The 20,792-nt window shown below is 49.2% G+C and overlaps 1 protein-coding gene across 1 annotated transcript in view; it reads left to right on the forward strand.

Annotated features, from left to right (window-relative positions):
- Positions 1 to 20,792, forward strand: part of pitpnm3 (PITPNM family member 3) — a 148,913-nt gene that overhangs the window by 81,548 nt on the left and 46,573 nt on the right. The window contains exons 3-6 of the mRNA XM_056283491.1: positions 2,034 to 2,104; positions 2,329 to 2,549; positions 18,721 to 18,910; positions 19,983 to 20,105. Of these exons, the coding sequence (XP_056139466.1) occupies positions 2,034 to 2,104; positions 2,329 to 2,549; positions 18,721 to 18,910; positions 19,983 to 20,105 (605 nt within the window). The remainder of the gene's footprint in view (positions 1 to 2,033; positions 2,105 to 2,328; positions 2,550 to 18,720; positions 18,911 to 19,982; positions 20,106 to 20,792) is intronic.

Raw genomic sequence — 20,792 nt, forward strand, 5'->3', positions numbered from 1 at the left:
AAGTCAGCAGAAGCATCTTGTATTCTGATCTAACATGGATAGGAAGCCAGTGAAGGGAGGTAAGAATTGGTGTAATATGGTCAAATTTCCTAGATTTAGTTAGGATTCTAGCTGCAGCATTCTGAACCATCTGAAGACTTTTAGTACTAGCATGTGGAAGACCTGAAACCAGAACATTGCAGTAATCAAGTCTGGATGAAACAAATGCATGTATTAGATTCTCTGCGTCAGCCATGGTCAGGAAAGACGGGATTTTAGCTATGTTACGTAAGTGAAAAAAGGCAGTCTTGGTGATTTCTTTAAAGGAGAGGCTGGAATCAAACGTACCATCCAAGATTTTTGGCTGCCACACTTGGTGAAACCACAGAGTTGTCGATTATTACCAGATTAAGGCTTTTGTGAAGGTGGATTATTTGCACTAATCCCACGAGACTTTTGTTTCATAAAACACTTAACCGGCCTTTTTAATGGCGCTGTCCATTCTCCCTGTCGGTTTTCAGGGAGTTGCTCCCCCGTCCATTTCCCTTTACTTTATGACCAAAATAGCACCGTGTGCAGCATCCCTTGTGTGCACTGACTGCACTTCCAGGCAGACAGGAGGTGGCTTGAGACCGAATGGCAGGCTGGGCTGCAGACAGATGGACGGGCAGACTGACGGATGGACAGACAGACGGATGGACAGACAGACAGATGGATGGTCAGACAGACGGATGGATGGACAGACGGATGGATGGACAGTCAGACAGACAGACGGATGGAAAGACAGACAGTCGTATGGACGGTCAGACATACGGATGGACAGACGGACAGACAGGTGGATGGACAGACAGACGGACAGGCTATGGTCTGGGAACAGAGAGGAAAGGGAGCTGACAACCCATGAGCATGTGAGTCTCCTCTGACAGCCAGTCCCAGACGAGGAGACCAGATAAACAACTTGCAAGCAAAGCACAGTGCCAAGTCTGCCCAAAGGGAGGGGGGGGGTGAGTGAGAGAGGGAGAGAGAGAGTGGATGGGTGGGTGGGTGAGAGGGAGAGAGAGAGAGAACAGTGGAAGATTGAGTAAACGAGAGAGAGAGAGAGAGAGAGAGAGAGAGAGAAAGAACGGTGGAAAATTTAGTGTAAACTGGAGCGCGAAAGAGAGAGATAGAGAGTGGGTGAGCGAGAGAGAGAACAGTGGAAAATTGAGTGTAAACTGGAAAGAGAGCGAGAAAGAGAACCTCAGGAATAAGATGACACGGTGTGCCGAGGCTTTCAGAGAAGGGTAATGAGTTTGGCCAGATTCCCATGATTTGCTGCACAACACAGATCCAAACTGCCAAACAGCACAGGTGGGTGAAAATATGTCCACTTCCCCTCATCTCTCTGCCCTATAAAGGAGTGTGTTGTTTCGTCTGCATCGGAAAAGCCAAAATCCAGTTATTATGAAGTGGACGCAGATGCTATGGTGGCGGTACATCACATCTTCTCAGGTTATGTCAGTGGAGTCGGAGAAGTCCACATGTTTTCAATGCGGTGCCACTTGACAGAAATATGCAAGAGGAAATTTCAATATCTTAAAAAAAAATGGAAGAATGGGAGAGCTATTATTGATAACCTACTTTCTTGCAAAGAATGTTACACACTGAAAACAAAAATCACCTTAATGGCAGATTTCGTTTCCTTATTGAAACAAGATATTACTGAAAGATTTTAAAGTTAAATCACAAAACATGAAAAACTTAGTTTTTTGTACTGTAGACTGTTCTTCTTCTTTCCAATTAGTGTACACAGATCCATGACCTATAGCTGAGAGGAGGAATAAAGAGAAAGGGAATAGTCTAACATCAAAATTTAGAATGAGCCATCTGCCCTAATCAATAACCATTTTTGCCTTTGTAATCAGAGATTCTCCTGTAATGACTCCCCACCCTCCTTTGCTCTTTCTCTCTTTGTCTCACAACTCTCTCTGTCTCTTTGCCATTCACGTATCTTCTCATCGTTAACGTTCTACTTCCCCTCCCACACCCTCCGGACCCCTACCCGCCCCACACAGAGAGTCTGTACCACCTCGGTGGCCCACACTGCGATCCTCAGAGCAGCATTGAAGGACTGGAGGACACAGAGGTAGGATCACAATGAAACCGTCCCTCAGTGCATCCATTCACCCAACCTGCCAAGGACAAGTAGAATTACCCGGTTATTGGGCTTTCATGCGCCAGTGTTATTCTGCGTGTCCTTGCCAAAGGGGCCGCATCACTTTCCTCTCTCGTTCTTCCTTCCCCTTTTGACCCTCCCCTCCCCTCCTTGTCTCTCCTATGTCTCCTTCTCCCCTCCTCCAATCTCTGCAGGGGAAATGTAGGACCCACGTGTTGCTGCTGGTGGTGCACGGGGGCAACATCCTGGACACGGCGGGTGGGGACCCGAGCACAAAAGCTGGCGACGTCACCACGCTGGCATCGGTGCTGGAGAAGGTGACGCGGGCGCATTTCCAGGCTGCCGCCGAACATGTGATGATCAAGCTAGTGCCATGCCCGGCTGTGTGTGCCGAAGCCTTCTCCCTGGTTTCCAAGTGAGTGGCTGAGCCAAAAATGGCCTCCTCCTAAATATTTTTTTTCACACTAGTGTTGATGTGGTGTTTCCATTGCTGTTTTTCATTCGACGTTTCAGTTGGCGCTCGCTGATCTACGTCCTCCCAGTGTGACTTAGCGGAGAGCGCTAGATGACTAGAGCGGCAATAAGCTGTGATATTGGGCGCCATTTGGCAGTTTTTCCTGTGTGGGTGAATTCACAGCCAAGCAGCCTTTTTATTTGGATTTTTAAACTGACTGCCAGTGTTACATTTCATTATTTGAATGAGTCCACTGTTTTTCTAAGGAGTCAGGTGGAGAGTCTGGGCGGTCTTAGATGAATGCTGATTTTCAACTGACCAAGCCTGGCCCCGGGAGGTAGCGGTGAGTTGTAGGCGCCAACTTAGAATAGGTGGCCGGGGTTAATTGGAAAAATATATTGACCAAGGACCACGAAACAGACAGTGCGATGCTAATTAGTACGCCGATGACATTTCTAATCTTCTGCAAGCATGTTGCTATGCAGAATATTTAACGAGTAACCTTTTAGACTGCCTCTGTTTTGAATTGTTAATTTGCTTTTAATTCCCGAGGGCAGCTGCTCAGTGGACAGAGGATCACACTGAAAGGGATGACATTACTGTTTTGTCCATCCATCTACTCAAAGCACTCGTAGAAAGAATGCGTTTGTTCATAATCACCTGTCGGTCTAATTACCCCGTTATTTACCGTGTGATTTGTCACTCGTTTGTTCGGTGTGTTTCGGTGTCTGCGGCGGTAGATATTCATTATCATGGCTGTTCCTAAAGAATGAGCATCGGTATCAGTGGTAGTCTGAAACACCTTCTGTGGAAGCAAACACGTCTTCCAGAGTTTTCGGTGGCTCTTTGTTTACATTCGCTCACAGGGCAGCGTACTGGCAAGAAATCGCTGAAGCGATTTGTATCGCAATACAACTGTCACGATACGACGTATTGCGATATATTATGATACTACAAACATTGCGATATATTGCTATATTTGTCAAAATTGTATAATGCGGCTCGGTGCCGCAGCACTTGCACTCACAGCAAGAAAGTCCTGGGTTCAATTCCTGCCCGGGGTTGGGTGAGCGCTGGGGCAGTTGCATGTTCTCCCCAGGCCTGTCGGTGTGCAGTGGCTGTCTGTGTGTTCTCCCTGTGGTCACATGGGGTTCCTCTAGCATCAAAAAAGAACCCCAATAAAAACATGCAGAACACTCTCCTGTCCTGTCCCCGACCACTACATGGGTGTCCACCTGGAGTTGGACCCATGCGCTGAAGGAAAGGGCTGTCCAGTGCTGCTGGCTGCCCCTGGAGGAAGGACAGAAGGATGGGAAAAATGCAGAAGCTACATTTCTTCAGCCACCACTCCCTGCATGTGTGTGTGTGTGCATCCAGTGTGTGTCAGCTATAAGATGAATAAAGTCTCTCTCCCTCGCTCTAAAAATGTCATAAGGAAAACACCTCGATGTGCATAAAATCAGAGTAAAGCGTTGCTTTTATGCACACTTAGATGTTGCTGTGCATTTTAACCTTCGCTTCGCTTTCCTCGCTCGGGTTTGCTCGCTTGCCTGAAACACGAACAGGCAAATTTCGCGCCACTTCACAGCAAGCATTTTTGATTGCACCAGCACTGCTAGCAAGTTTGTTAGACACAATAAAAGACATCTAGATGCACTTGAGTTGCTAGCTAGCTAGTTAATTAGCATATATATAAATACCGCCGACAGGCAGTTTGTCCTTCCTTGTGATCATGGATCAGTGACAGAGTCAGTGCCGTTGCTGTGTTGTTGCCTTTGTCGGAAGTCCCGCCGAACCTGGTGTCAGCGGCCAGTTTGTTCTCCGTCTTGACTGAAGGGATTTCTGAAAGGTGGGCGTGGCTTCTAAATCTACTTGAAGGTTATTGGCTTTCGCCAGGCAAACTTTTCGCTCGAGCGGGACAGTTTTTTAACTCAAGAGAACACTCATGTCGCCCATTTCACGTAGCTCGCGGTTTCACCACGAGTAACTCCGCCCATTCAACGCCTGGCGTTGACTTTTCATGCATTTGTGTTGCTCCTAAATTTCGTATTGCATTCAGTTTAAACACACCTTTAGAGAGTCATAGCTACCACTAGTATATAGCACTAGCAATGCCTGTTGTGATTCTGTGCAGCCCTGTTACAATACTGCATCTGCCCACCTCGTGGTCAGAGATTTAAACAAAACAGCGAAGTTGTGGCACATCTCTTTATGTGTAATTGAAAGTCGATACGTTATTGTGATAGTATCGTGATCAATCGCGCATCAATATTTTCTTACAACCATATCCACTTATTTGCCTTTCTCAAAAAACCCCCAAAAATCAGGGCTTTACTCCATGTGAGCAACTTTGTTAAGACCTGGAATGGGAAAATTTAATGAAATGTAAATAACATTTAATGATGTAAATTTGGCCTGTTTGAAGAGTGAAAAGATCCTTCTGTTTATGTGCTTGCTCTTTCATAATCACAATCAGGTTCTTCCACCAAGTAAAGGTCTAAAGCCTCCGACATGCAAAACCAAGGACAGGTTAGCTGTGTGGATCAGTGCTTTGGCCTCGTTCATCTTTTCATCACACACTTCATTTAGTCCATCTCCCTGGCAACTGTATTTGTGTTGTGGGACTCTCCCTTGTTTTCAGTTGCCTGACTCCCTTTCTGTGGCAGAGATGTTTTTCCTGAATTAACACCCAAAGACACCGACTGGGAGAACGTAATGGGCAGGAGGCGAGTTTTCTGTCAAGCCCTGTGATTGACGTTAGCAGGGGGAGGGCAGTGACTGGGGGCAGTAGGGTTGTACAGAAATTTGAGGGCTGTAACAGTGCAGAGGCGTCACGCCTGTTTTGCCTCCTGCACATCCAGGGATAAAATGTTGAAAAATAACAATGCTACTTAGGAACCCAGGAGGGCAGTTATTGCTGTGTCGCTCAAAGGCCCATCTGTTGTGCACATGAGGACACACAAACCCACACTCGAAAACACCCTCACACAAATTTGCAAACACACACGCACACTTGTTTTTCGATACTTGTGAGGACCCCTCACTGACTATATTCTTCCCTTAACTCTGTCTCATAACCCTGAAGGCCTTTACGCACCGAGAGCATTTCTTTCATGGGATTAATTCGCACGTCAGTATATTTTTTTTTTAACTTGTACTTTCACACAGAACACGAATATCACACGGTGAAAAGTGACATAATTTTTTTTCGGAACGAGGTCGACCTATCTGAGCTTTGGTGCCTCGAATAAAGCCGTCAACCAATTATGCTGTGCGGGACAGGCATCACCTCACAACTTCTAATGACAATGGCGGACCTGTTGGTTGTTTGTGTTTTTCATCACCCGATATTACAAGACAAAGGACACAAAAAGTATAAAGACAATGAACTCAAGGACAACGTGTGGAGGAGCATTGCTGAACAGCTAGGCTATCAGAATAGTGAGTAGCTTATGTAGCTTACTTTTGGATGTAGTAGAGTAGTAGTAGGCACCTCCATGCCTCCACATACTACCTATGGAGGCATGGAGGTGTTTAGGAGAGATGGCAGTGGAGTTTTTAACTAGATTGTTTAACACAATCTTGGAAAGTGAGAGGATGCCTGAGGAGAAGCATACTGGTACCGATTTTCAAGAATAAGGGCGATGTGCAGAGCTGTAGTAACTACAGAGGTATAAAGTTGATCAGCCACAGCCTGAAGATATGGGAAAGAGTAATAGAAGCTAGGTTAAGAGGAGAGGTGACGATCAGTGAGCAGCAGTATGGTTTCATGCCATGAAAGATCACTACAGATGTGATGTTTGCTTTGAGAATGTTGATTGAGAAGTATAGAGGAGGCCAGAAAGAGTTGCATTGTGTCTTTGTAGATTTAGAGAAAGCTTATGACAGAGTGCCGAGAGAGGAGGTGTGGTATTGTATGAGGAAGTCGGGAGTTGGAGAGAAGTATGTAGGAGTGGTGTAGGATATGTATGAGGGAAGTGTGACAGTGGTGAGGTGTGCAGTAGGAATGACAGATGGGTTCAAGGTGGAGGTGGGATTACATAAAGGATTGGCTCTGAGCCCTTTCTTGTTTGCAATGGTGATGGACAGGTTGACGGACAAGATCAGGCAGGAGTCTCCATGGACGATGATGTTCGCGGATGACATTGTGATCTGTAGTGAGAGTAGGGTGCAGGTTGAGGAGAGCCTGGAGAGGTGGAGGTATGCACTGGAGAGAAGAGGAATGAAATTCAGTAGAAGCAAGATGGAAGACCTTTGCTTGAACAAGAGGGAGGACAGCGGGATGGTGAGGATGCAAGGAGTAGAGGTGGCGAAGTATGCTTGGGGTCAACTGTTCAAAGTAAAGGGGAGTGTGGAAGAGAGTGCAGGCAGGGTGGAGTGGGTGGAGAAGAGTGTCAGGAGTGATTTGTGAGAGCAAGATAAGTGATTTGGATAATGGTTGGATGGATGGGTACCAGCAAGAGTGAAAGGGAAGGTTTACAAGATGGTAGTGAGACCAGCTACTATGTTATATGGTTTAGAGACAGTGGCACTGATGAAAAGACAGGAGGTGGAGCTGGAGGTGGCAGAGTTGAAGATGCTAAGTGTTTCATTGGGAGTGATGAAGCAGGACAGGATTAGGAACGAGTATATTAGAGGGACAGCTCAGGTTGGACGGTTTGGAGACAAAGCAAGAGAGGCAAGATTGAGATGGTTTGGACATGTGTGGAGGAGAGATGCTGGGTATACTGGGAGAAGGATGCTGAATATGGAGCTGCCAAGGAAGAGGAAAAGAGGAAGGCCAAAGAGGAGGTTTATGGATGTGGTGAGGGAGGACATGCAGGTGGCTGGCGTGACAGAGGAAGATGCAGAGGACCGGAAGAGATGGAAATGGATGGTCCGTTGTGGCGCCCCCTAACGAGACCAGCCAAAAGTCTCAGTAGTAGTAGTAGCAGTAGTAGTAAAGTTGGTAACAAGGCAACGCTTCCTTGCTGACCCAGAGCCGGTCGCAGCGCACTTCAACAGAGGAAGTTCACCCAGTGGGGCAGTGGCAACAGGCGGGGGTCCAGGGAAGAGGAGGAGGTCCCCACGTACTGCAACACTGTACCTGAACCCACAGTTTGTGTCTCTCTCCCTCGCATCTTGCTGCTGGTATGAATAGTTTTGATCTGAAATAGTCGCAGGGGGGTATTTCGCTTTTTCGTGTCATTTATTCGTTACGTCCTCTGAGTGTAAAGGCTTTTATCCTTCACCATCAGAACTACATGCCTAACCTTTACCCTTAACCTAACCTTAACCTAATTATAACCCAAACCCAAGTCCTAACCCTAAAATAGACCCTTGAAGTAGTGAAGATCAGCCAAAATGTCCTTACTTTGCTGAAATGTGCTCACTTACAGCAGCCATACCAACATGTACTCTGGCTCTGCCAAATGATGGAAGCTAAGCAGGCACGGGCTTGGCTAGAGTTGCTGCCTGAAGTGGTGTTGGTGGGCCAGTAGGGGGCAGTCTTCCCTCTGGTCCTAATTCATTCATTCATCCATTCATTCATCATCAGCCGCTTCTCCGGGGTCGGGTCGCGGTGGCAGCAAGCTAAGTAGGGTCCCTCTCCGCAGCAACGCCCTCCAGCTCCTCCTGGGGGATTCCAAGGCGTTCCCAGGCCAGATTGGACATGTAATCGCTCCAGCAAAGTTTTAGGTCTACCCCAGTTGGCCGTGCCTGGTAAACCTCCAAAGGAAGGCGCCCAGGAGGCATCCTAATCAGATGCCCAAACCACCTCAACTGGCTCCTTTCGACGCGAAGGAGCAGTGGCTCTACTCCGAGTTCCCTCTGGATGTCCGAGCTCCTTACCCTGTCTCTAAGGCTGAGCCCAGACACCCTACGGAGGAAACTCATTTCAGCCGCTTGTATCCGCGATCTCACCCTTTCGGTCATTACCCACAGCTCATGACCATAGGTGAGGGTTGGGACAAAGACTGACTGGTAAATTGAGAGCTTTGCCTTCCGGCTCAGCTCCCTCTTCACCACAACGGTCCGGTACAACGTCCGCATTACTGCTGATGCTGCACCAATCCACCTGTCAATCTCCCGCTCCATCCTACCCTCACTCCTGAACAAGACCCAGAGATACTTGATCTCCTTCACTTGAGGCAACAACTCATCCCCAACCTGAAGGGAGCAGTCCAACTATTAAAAAAAAACCAAAACAAAACAAACACAGACATTCTTGAGAAGAAACCATGTTTTTTGTCTCTCCTCTGGAAGTGGTCAAAGAAAGCATGTTTATTTCCCTCCGGCTTGACGCTCACTGCATGTCCCTCCATTACACCCACACACCGATGATCATGACATGCACTCAGTCAGTTGTTCCTCGGTGGCGTGTATTCTAATGACAGCGCGGCACCGGCGGGTGTGATCCGCCTGGTTTTATTTGCGGGGTTAACGTAAACTCTCGGGGACCCGTCAGCCACACGGGACGGGCTTGCTCTTGTGCGGTTAATTTACTGTCACGCTTGGATTTTACGGCTTGCGGGAAAATTGCACCGAGGAGCGGAGCTCTCAGAACCGCTAATCGCCTCAAAGAAGAACTCTTACATAAACAAGCCTCTATGGAAGGCAGAGCTGGATAATTCCCCGCCAAGGATGTTTCCCCCGTTTACAATCAGCCCGTTTTCTTTCCCGTGTTTTTTTTTTTTTTCCCAGAAGGCCTGTGGCGACGCTGAGGGGCCCTGGGCTCTCATTATTATTTCTCCATGCTAATGAAGGAACCTGTCAGAGCTGGCTGGAGACTGGGATTCAGGGCACGAACGTGCACGCACACACACACACAGATGAAACAGTTGGAAAAGAGGATGTGAATCACGCCACCCTGAATCGTCGCCACAGCACATCCAGTTAAGTACACATGATGTAAAAGCTACAGAATTGTTTTTCTCTTGCAGCTGCTAAACAACCCGTGTCACATTTCGAGGGGTAAAAAGTCATTTCGACGGGTCCGTTCTTCAAAAACGTAACGGCGTCAACATTGCCTTCTCGCCCCCTGCAGGGTTCGGCGTCGGCATGTAGAGGCGCCTCTCTGTCGCAGGAAATGGAGGAGACCTCTTTGTCTGTCTGCGCAGGGCGATGCAGGTGCCCTCCAGACAAGGCAGACGGAGATCCTCATTATGTGGGTCATCCACCCACAGGCTCGCAACCGCTCCTCATATCCGAGGCCGCTCCTTCATCATTGCGGGTGCGAGGCTCCGTCGCCGCAGCCCTAATGGCACGGCACTAAGACAGCCATTCCGAAACGGGGGAGCAATTAAGCGGCAATTTGACAGCCTTCAGAGCTTAATTGGGGCAGAATAACAGGGAGTCTGCCGAGGTTATATGGGGCTGGATGAGGCTGATTTGATGCCTTATCGGCTCAGTCGGCCTTATCTCCTCCATGCTGCTACACTTATGGAATGGAGACGCAGTTTTTAGGGGATCTTTTCATCAACGGATTACCTCGAATCCTCGCAGACACTTTTCTCTCCCTCTCCCCGATATAGCATAGCTCATTAAGTTGCTGTGCACCGTGGGCTGTCGTTCTAATTTTCAAACTGTTTCTTGGGGAAAATGGGAGGAAAAGCTATCGAATCCATGTCCCACATGCACGCAGGCAGGGGACGTTGTGGACGGTAAAGCCACCGCAAGCTCGAGCTCAGCTCATCCAATGTTTTTATTCACAGAATGAAGCCGACTCTCCATTGTGGGCCGATATAAATCTATATGACAGAAAACCAGCATGTACGTCAAACAGTCAGTTGGGGTGTCCGTCCGGGTAGCGTGGTGGTCTATTCCGTTGCCCACCAACACGGGGATCGCCAGTTCGAATCCCCATCTTACCCCCCCCCCCCGGTTTGATCGGGTGTCCCTGCATACGCAATTGGCCGTGTCTGCGGTTGGGAAGCCGGATTTGGGTATGTGTTCTGGATGCTGAACTATAGCGCCTCCTCCGGTTGATCAGGGCGCCTGTTCGGGGGGGTCGGGGGAGTAGCGTGATCCTCCCACGCGCTACGTCCCGCTGGCGAAACACCTCACTGTCGGGTGAAAAGAAGCGGCTGGCGACGCCACATGTATCGGAGGAGGCATGCGGTCGTCTGCAGCCTTCCCGGGATCGGCAGAGGGGCTGGAGCCGAGACCGGGGCGGCTCGGGAGAGTGAGGTAATCACCAAGCGTAGATTAGATTTTGGCCCTGTTTGTATTTATTTATTGCTGCATGTTGCATTCGATATACCCATTTGGCCCAGAGCACAAAGTGAGCAGTGCCTCTCCGATACATCCCGTCTCTCCAGACCCACATGTGGCTGTTACCACGGTATTCCCTCAGCCGTCGCTCACGCCAGGACCAACAGAAGAGTAATCGGAGCACAGCGATGTAAACGGGTTTGGTGGCGGCGGGGCGTGCATGAGTGTGACTCATACCTTCACATTAATGGGGCCGACTCATCACATACATATGACGCTCTATTCCATCATTTGGAGATTTCTTCAGGTGTTTTTCGGCGAGGACCAAACATATCCACCTCCCATATCCACCTCCCATATCCACCTCCCATGTTTTCGTGAGTACTGCTGTATTGACGTCACCGTCCTCAGTTGCGGGCCACAGCCTGTCTTGCGATGGCGTTGACTGCGGATTTGCCGTCGACAGGAAATCTGAAGACTGGCCCGTTAAGATCCAGGCCTGCTAGGAATACACAACTTTACGTTCCTCTCTTGTGCAGTACAAAAAAAACCTGTAAAATCTCTCATCCCGCCCCCCGAACCTGCCCCCGCAGCATTTTACCGACCACTTAAAAGGACGTTATAGTCAAGATGAACGGTTATCATCATTTAAACGGCTTGAGTTTGGATGGTCAAGGTTTAGCCTTTGTGCGCCTTTTGTAAGGGTACACTTTTTAATGACGATCTCCCCCTAATTAGGATTATGACTAAACCTGCGTCGGCGTTACGGGTGGGCCTTGAGGGTCCAGGCCCATCCAAATAATGTCACTGTGCCCCCTCAGGTGAATTTCCTCCCTGACCAAAAAAAAAAACAAACAAAGCTGAAATATTTTTGCAACTGTAAGTAAAATGAAGTCACACAATTTGGTAATGGAAGACTTAACGCTAGTGCAAAATAAAGCACAAAACGGTGACAGTTTACATTTAGCAAACCATTTTTCACTAAAAATAACAGCCCCCAGGGCTCCCGAGTGGCGTGGCGGTCTATTCCGTCGCCTACCAACACGAGGATTGCTGGTTTGAATCCCCGTGTTACCTCCGGCTTGTCAGGAGTTCCCTTCAGACACAATTGGCCGTGTCTGCGGGTGGGAAGTTGCATGTGGGTGTGTGTCCTGGCCGCTGCTCTAGCACCTCCTCTGGTGGGGGGAGGGGGAAGTGGGGGGGGAATAGCGTGATCCTCCCACGCGCTACGTTCCCCTGGCGAAACTCCTCACTGTCAGGCGAAAAGAAGCAGCTGGCGACTCCACATGAATCAGAGGAGACGTGGTAGTCTGCAGCCCTCCCCGGATCGGCAGAGGGGGTGGAGCAGAGACCGGGACGGCTCGGAAGAGTGGGGTAATTGGCCAAGTACAATTGGGGGGAAAAATCCTCCCCCCCCCCCCCCAAAAAAATAAAAATAACAACGCCCTGCCTAGCCAATTAAAACCAACTTCCATATACGCATTGTGTGACCATCCAGTCAGTTAGACTGCTCGGTTGAACTCCTAATTATGCAGAGACGTTAGGTGGGCGGCACTAAGGGGGCATTTTCTTGGCGGTAAGCTAAGCTAAAACTTAGCGCAGTGCACAACTTAGCCATCATTCAGTTAATGTGGGTATAACGGGGTCTGGAGCAGCACCCACATCAGCAGTAAGTCGTGGCAGTGACAACAGAGCTCAAGCTAATGATTTGGCTGATGTTCGCTCAGCTCTGCACTCCGTCGGAGGCTCCAGCTGTTGTAGTGGCGAGCTCATAAATCCGTGTATGCACCTTGGGAAAATGTCTCTCCCGCTTTGCACGCTGCTGTTTAAGAGCGGTATTGTTTGCACTTTTGTAATTGTGGCTCCGTTTCTGGATGAGCGCGCATATGGTTGTAGAATTATGCATACCGGTTCTCGATGTGGCCCAAAGGATGTTGTTTATCCTTTAATTTGTTGTGCAGCCTGTGAAGGTGGTGGTCCAGTGTGTAGGTTTATTCACTATGTAGAATCACCTCTTGCAGAACTGTATTAAATGCAAAGTATTTAACAGATTTCCCCCATGTGGTCTTACTTTATAACCTGTAGTTTTGTGGTGTGGTGCGTGCACGCCAGTGTCCATAAAGTGACAGTATGTACGTGTCCAAGTCATAGTTTATTTCTTTCATGAACCATGATAATGTTATTTATTCATTCAGTCAGTCATTATCCAAACCGCTTATCCTGCTCTCAGGGTCGCGGGGATGCTGGAGCCTATCCCAGCAGTCACTGGGCGGCAGGCCGCCAGTCCATCACAGGGCTCACACACACACACATTCACACCTAGGGACAATTAATATGGCCGATTCACCTGACCTACATGTCTTTGGACTGGGAGGAAGCCGGAGCACTCGGAGGAAACCCACGCAGACACGGGGAGAATATGCAAACTCCACACAGAGGACGACTCGGGACGACCCCCCCCCCAAGGTTGGACTACCCCGGGGCTCGAACCCAGGACCTTCTTGCTGTGAAGCGACCGTGCTAACCACTGCGCCACCATGCCGCCCGTGCAATGTTAATCATACACTTAATAAATCCTACTATATGAGGTGAACAAAATGCGCCCCCGTCACAGTTGATGGCCCATCCATTCCTTGTGCTCTGGCGCGACCTCCGAACTGCAGCCATCAAACACCTGACGTAACACAGTAACTGCAACGGTAGTTTCTCTTGAGCTGCACAGACATTTTTCACAGCAGTGCTGTGAAAAAGTATTTGCCCCCTTCCTGATTTCCTCTATTTTTGCATATTTGTCACACTGAATGGTTTCGAATCTTCTGAGTGAGCACAGAATACAGTTTTTAAAAGATCGTTTCACTTATTGAAGGAAAAAAGCTCTCCAACACCCATGTCACCAGTGTGAAAAAGTAATTTCCCTCCTGAGCTTAATAACGGGTTGTGCCACCTCGAGAAGCAACAACTGCAGCCAGCGCTTCCTGTAATTGGAGATTAGTCATTCACGTCGCTATGGAGGAACGTCTGCCCAGTTTTCTCTGCAGAATTTCTGTAATTTAGTTGACACTGGATGGTTTTCGAGCATGAACTGCTCGTTTAAGGACCTGCCTCAGCATCTTGATGGGGTTCAAGTCCGGACTCTGACCAGGCCGCTCCAAAACCTTAACTTTGTTTTTTTTTCTTTTATTGTTATCCCCCCCCCCCTATTTCATTTGGCCAATTACTCCACTCTTCCGAGCCGTCCCGATTTCTGCTCCACCCCATCTGCCAATCCGGGGAGGGCTGCAGCCTACCACATGTGTCCTCCGATACATGTGGAGTCGCCAGCCGCTTCTTTTCACCTGACAGTGAGGAGTTTCACCAGGGGGACGTAGCCCGTGGGAGGATCACGCTATTCCCCCCAGTTCCCCCTCCCCCTTGCGCCCCGACTGACCACAGGAGGCGCCAGTGCAGCGACCAGGACACATACCCACATCCGGCTTCCCACCTGCAGACACAGCCAATTGTGTCTGTAGGGAGACCCGACCAAGCCGGAGGTAACACGGGGATTCGAACTGCCGATCCCCATGTTGGTAGGCAACGGAATAGACCGCCACGCCACCCGGGCGCCCCCTGTTTTGTTTCTTTTGACCCATACTGAGGTCATCGCCATTGACAGCGGTATGAATTATGTGACAGCCTTGTGGCGTTGTAATGTGGTTACATACCGAGTGGCGGTCCCTTTGTCCGTGGCAGGGTGTTAACTCTGCAGAACATAACGTTAGTCACAGTGCCTCCTGTAGCACAAGCGCCGCATAATTATGCTAATATCCGTTTGCAGTTCCAATGACAAGCGGTGCATTGTGGAGCATTTCAATCTGCTCATCCATCTTGTCATGCAAATCTGGGTTGAAGCAGCTCACTGTCACTCTCATCAAGAGCGGGGCTCGTACACCGTGGAGGCAAACACAGTTCACGGGATACTCGCCATACTACGCATAGCCGACGGCCTGATATCCTAGACGAACACCTGGGGAACGCCTCCGCTCAGCCTTGTTAATTAATAGTGGCGCCTGCTGCAGGGAGACGGCCGTATGTGCAGCGGCTACAAACAGAATTATTAAAGCAGTCGGCTATGACAGGCAGGGCTTTTGTCTGGTTTTAGAAAAGCTCGGGGACATCGAGCGGAATACGAAACGGAGCAGCAGTAAGGGAGGGGTGACTCTTCAGATCACGACATCTTGGAGTGTTAGCCAGTCAGTCAGGACTGAGGTGCGTGATGGAGTCTTCCATTTGTGCGGAAGCGAGACTCGTAATATAGCATGACCGTGACAAAAGTGTTGCCTGATGTGAGAAGAGATGGATTTGGTTGAGACTGGATGCACGGAGCCGTCAGGAGCCAGTGTGTTGGTGAGGGAATTAAGAGTTAGACTGTGGTTTGTTTCCCGAACGGTCTTTTGTGTTCTCCCAGTCACGTAAGACATTCACGTTACAGATGGTCGTTCTGTGTGCTTCTCACGCATCAGCTTTACTGGCGAGGGCAGGATCTAGTCCAGGTTTTCTTACACCATGAACATCTAGTTCAGCCCTTACCAGTGACGGTGCAAGTACACTTTATAGTCTCATATAGGTCACACCTGTGTCACGATGTAGTGACTTGTGTCAGATCAAAAAAATACTTTTTTTTTTTACCGACCAACACGGGATCGCCAGTTCGAATCCCCGTGTTACCTCCGGCTTGGTCGGGCGTCCCTACAGGCACAATTGGCCGTGTCTGCGAGTGGGAAGCAGGATGTGGGTGTATATGTGTCCTGGTTGCTGCACTAGCGCCTCCTCTGGTCGATCGGGGCGCCTGTTCGGGTGCGGGTGGAGGGAATAGCGTGATCCTCCCACACGCTACGTCCCCCTGGCGAATTTCCTCTCTGTCAGGTGAAAAGAAGCGGCTGGCGACTCCACATGTATCGGAGGAGGCCTGTGGTAGTCTGCAGCCCTCCCCGGATCGGCGGAGGGGGTGGAGCAGCGACCGGGACGGCTCGGAGGAGTGGGATGGAGCAGGGGCTCGGAAGAGTGGGGTAGTTGGCCGGATGCAATTGGGGAGAAAAGGGGGCGGGGGTAGAAATAAACAAATGGATTTTTAGTCTTGCCGTTTAGCGCCTTCAGCATGAGTCAGGAGCATGGCTGGATTAACCCGCCAGGGGGCGCTCAAAAATGTACAATGGACCCTACCAAGCTGTTGATTGCTCCCTCTCTGTACGTTGTCCAGGAGTGGATATTGACCCGTCTCGCAGCCCCTATCGGTTCAGGTGCTGTTGTGTTTACGTTGCATTTAATCACATCATCCCAAACCAGCTGACACACGGGGAACCTGCAGGCTGCGGGGCCCCGGCGGTACCCGGCCTCGGTCAGGAGTCCCGCATGTAAAAGCTCAAGCTGACCTGCAGGGTTTCTGCTCTCTGATTCCGTTCACATGGTGCTGAGTGACTTTCAGTATGTCTCCTTACATGGCTCAGAAATTCATTCCCGACACCGTGGGCCTGACTGAGCTCCGAAAAACCCCGTGACCCTTCTTTTTTTTCTTCTTCTGCCCTTCATTAGTATTTCTTGTTTTCTCTCGACCTTATTAGCCGATGTGTTTTAATTAAAGCTATTTACTAAGCAACAAGTCGTGCCCCTTCAGGTTGCCGGTGGATACAAAAATACTTGTAGTTTAATTAGTAATATTGGATTTGGTGCAGAGCACAGACAGCCCATCAGTGTGTGTGTGTGTGTGTGTGTGTGTGTGTGTGTGTGTGTGTGCTGGAATAAACGGGGTTGAGTGTGAGGTGTCCATGGCTGCCACCATATTTCAGCCTTGGCACCGAGGGGCCAGCCAGCGTCTGTAACCAGGGCGCCTGATAGATTGTGACACGGCTGGCACATCTTCGCTCGCAGGCCGGCGGTTTTCATTTACTGCTCCCCCCCATGCTGCGAAATAAAGGGGCTCACGTGACTTGGTGCACTGCCACTGGCTACTAAATGTACACGCACACACCTGCACACACACACAAACGGCATTTTTGGCACAGGCAAATATGCACATGTATAAACATGCACATGCGTGTACATGCATCATCAGTATGCAGAGCACACGTATGTAAAAATGCACGGTGGCGCAGGGGTTAGCGCGGTCACCTCACAGCAGGATGGTCCTGGGTTCGAGCCCCGGGGTAGTCCAACCTTGGGGGTCGTCCTCTGTGTGGAGTTTGCATGTTCTCCCCGTGTCTGCATGGGTTTCCTCCCACAGTCCAAAGACATGTAGGTCAGTTGAATCGGCCATGTTAAATTGTCCCCAGGTGTGTGTGTGGTGGTCTGTCCAGGGTGTCTCCCCTGCCTGCCGCCAATGACTGCCGGGATAGGCTGCAGCATCCCTACGACCCTGAGGGCAGGATAAGCGGTTCGGGTAATGGATGGATTGACACTGACAAAGGTGCATATACACAAGCGTAGGCACGTATGCGGTGTCCTTCCTGGTTACTATGGCGCTCCGTTTACACATTTTATTCCACAAAGCACACACACACACACACACGGCGAAGCCGGAAGCTTGTGGAGAAGCCTTGTGTGAAAAGTGGTGAGTGTTTTGTGAATGGGTTGAATGAGTGTGCTGATGGAGGGATGTTGCCAGGTTAATAACTGTGAGGTGAGGCTGGAGGAGGTTCATTGAATCGAAGTGTCCAGCAGTAAGAACACACGGTGTTGGCTGCATTTCTGAGGGGCATACAAGCTATGACCTCCTGAACCCCTTTGCATTTTGTCGTTTCGGTACACTGGAAATGGGTCACGCCTCCTCGCTAACGTCAGACGCTGAACTGACACACCGACGCTGAACTGACACACAGTTGCTGAACTGACACTCAGACATTGAACTGACACTCAGACATTGAACTGACACTCAGACATTGAACTGACACTCAGACATTGAACTGACACACAGTTGCTGAACTGACACTCAGACATTGAACTGACACTCAGACATTGAACTGACACACAGATGCTGAACTGACACTCAGATGCTGAACTGACACACAGATGCTGAACTGACACACAGATGCTGAACTGACACACAGATGCTGAACTGACACACAGATGCTGAACTGACACACAGACGCTGAACTGACACACAGACTGCCAAAAAACCAATATATATATATGTATAGAGCATTTTTTTTCCCGAAGCCATCAATGGTGTTGTGAGTGCTCAACTAATATATACAAAATGATCAGAAGTGGTCTGAGTGTTTTCATCCTTTCTCTTGCTTGCTTCTTTCCTGTCTCATTCTGTAATTCTCCCTCATTCCCCTTCATTCATTTCTGTTTCTTTTTCTCTCTTTCTTTCTTTCTTTTTGTCTTTCTCACATCTTCCATCATTCCTTCCATCCCCCCTTTCTTTCTTTCTTTCTTTCTTTCTTTCTTTCGTTCTTTCTTTCTTTCTTTCTTTCTTTCTTTCTTTCTTTCTTTCTTTCTTTCTTTCTTTCTTTCTTTCTTTCTTTCTATTTCGCCTTTTCCGTCCTTCCTTCCATCCCCTTTCTGTGTTCTCTTTGTTTGTTTGTTTGTTTGTTTCTTTCTTTCTTTCTATTTCACTTCTTCCATCCTTCCTTCATCCCCTTCTTTCTGTTCTTTCTTTCTTTCTATATCAACTCTTCCATCCATCCTTCCATCCCCTTCTTTTGTTCTTTCTTTCTGTTTCACCTCTTCCACCCTTCCTTCCATCCCCATGTTTCTGTCTTCTTTCTTTCTTTCTTTCTTTCTTTCTTTCTTTCTTTCTTTCTTTCTTTCTTTCTTTCTTTCTTTCTTTCTTTCTTTCTTTCTTTCTTTCTTTCTTTCTTTCTTTCTTTCTTTCTTTCTTTCTTTCTTTCTTTCTTTCTATCTTCCAATTTCATCTCTTCCATCCCTCCTTCCATTTCTTCTATTTCTTCTTCTTCCGTCCTAGTCTCAACCCGTACAGTTATGATGAGAGCTGTGTGTCCAGTAGCGTGGACCACCTCCCCCTGGCCGCCCTCCCGCTCCTGGCCATCGTCTCGCCGCGCTACCAGGATGCGGTGGCCACCGTCATCAGCAGGGCCAACCAGGTCTACCACAGCTTCCTGCAGTCAGACGACGGCCAGGGATTCAGGGGCCAGGTACCACCATCACACACACACACACACACACACAACACGCCCTGTTCTGACTCTAAGCTCCCGTAATGGGCACTGACACAGTGGCTGGATGAGTCATCCAGACTGAGGGGAGGAATGGAGCAGACAGGGCAAGAGGGAAAAGGCGAGGAGAGCACATTTGAAGCGAGGGTAGGGAAGAAATGTGAGAGTAATTTGTTGGGGAGAAGAGGATATGGGAGGGAAAAGGAGTGGAGAATAAAGGTAACAGAAAGTGCAATAAGAGAAGGGGAGGAGAGAGCAGAGGAACAGAGGGAAGGAGTAATTTGTTGGGGAGGAGAGGATATGGGAAGGAAAAGGAGTGGCGAATAAAGGTAACAAAAAGCACAGTAAGAGAAGGGGATGAGAGAGCAGAGGAACGGAGGGAAGGAGACGAAGACGAGAGGGGAAGGTGAGGGTGAGGAGACGCGTATGACGAAGAGCAGCGGAGAGGGAGATCTCCAGCTGCACAGTTAAGTAATGGGCTGAAGTCTCTTTAATGGAAGCCAGCGATTGCAGAAGGGAAATAAAGACTGCGTCCCCACAGGCCGGGGGTAATCTGCAGAAACTGGGGGCATCTCAGTGGAAACTGGGGGCATCTCCGCTCCCCAGAGGACCGGAGGGCTCCACTGTGATGGCACTGCACCGTAACTGTCCTAACACCTGGAAACAAACCGCGCCCCCGATAGCAACCTGCATCTTCTAATTACACAGCATCGCAGAAAGAGGTGCTGCAAAATTGGGCGAGATGTTGCACGGTTTAATCCTTGTGTACTTAACTGAGATTGCGTTGATTAAGTGTGTCTTAATTAGAAAGGCCAAGTCCAAAAGCAGGTGCGTGCAACTAATTAGTGAAGGAAGAAAAAAATGTTTTTTCGGCTCTGATGGCCGTTTTATTGACGTTCACATTCTTCTTCAGTCCTCTCCCTCTTGGGGCTCACGTTGATTAAGTACAGCACAAGGGCTGTACTTGAAGGGCTGCTAAACCTGTCTCATCCAGTGAGTGTGTGTCCGTGTGTGTGTGTGTGTGTGTGTGTGTGTGTGTGTATCTGAGCAGGTGTGCCTGATGGGCGACTGTGTTGGGGGGGTGCTGTGCTTCGATGCCCTGTGCTTCAGCAGTCACCAGAGGCCCGGTAGCCCCAACAACAGCAGTCAAAACAACAGCACCGAGAGCCTGAAGGTACGTGTTCCACAACACAATGATCACATGACGACGTCACAGTTCCCATCTTACTCTGTCGGTGCCGAGGAAAAGAGCTCTTTCCGCGGATGCTATTTGGCAAAAAATTGCATCGCAGCTTGGTGCCCAGCAGTCGGCGTAGGGGAGCGTGCTCACTACCGAATCGTTTTAAAAGATTCTGCTACCCATCGCCCAGTTTGACTCCCAAAACTGGGAAAAGTAGGCTCAGGTTTAAAATCAAGTCCAGAATTCCCCTTTAGTGGTGAATCCATGGAATGTCTCCGTTGTGAGAATTCAGGCCGGCCTCTTGCAACGAAAGTTAAATGCGGATGTTCTCCATTCCTCAAACCCTGGTTGTTGCCTTCTCTCGGGCCGGCAGTGTCCCTGGGGGTGAGGAGCCGGGTGGGGAAACGTGTTCCACCGTTGCAGCTAGCGAGTCCTACAGGTCGTGGGGTGTCTGTGCAGCTGCAGATGGCTCTAGCAGAGTTACTGGGAGACTTAGCATGCGAGCTGCATACACTTGGAGAAACGTGCAGGTGAAAAGATGCGAACAGGAGGTCGGCGGGACCTCACGTGAACGAGAGGTTTGGACATAACACATTGGAATAGAAAGGAGAGGAAACCCAGCACCCCCTAAAAAATTTTTTTAAAAAGGATGCTCTTTCCATTTCTTTCTAAATCTACAGT

This window comes from Lampris incognitus, chromosome 7 (genome assembly GCF_029633865.1).
Source record: "Lampris incognitus isolate fLamInc1 chromosome 7, fLamInc1.hap2, whole genome shotgun sequence".
NCBI lineage: Eukaryota > Metazoa > Chordata > Actinopteri > Lampriformes > Lampridae > Lampris > Lampris incognitus.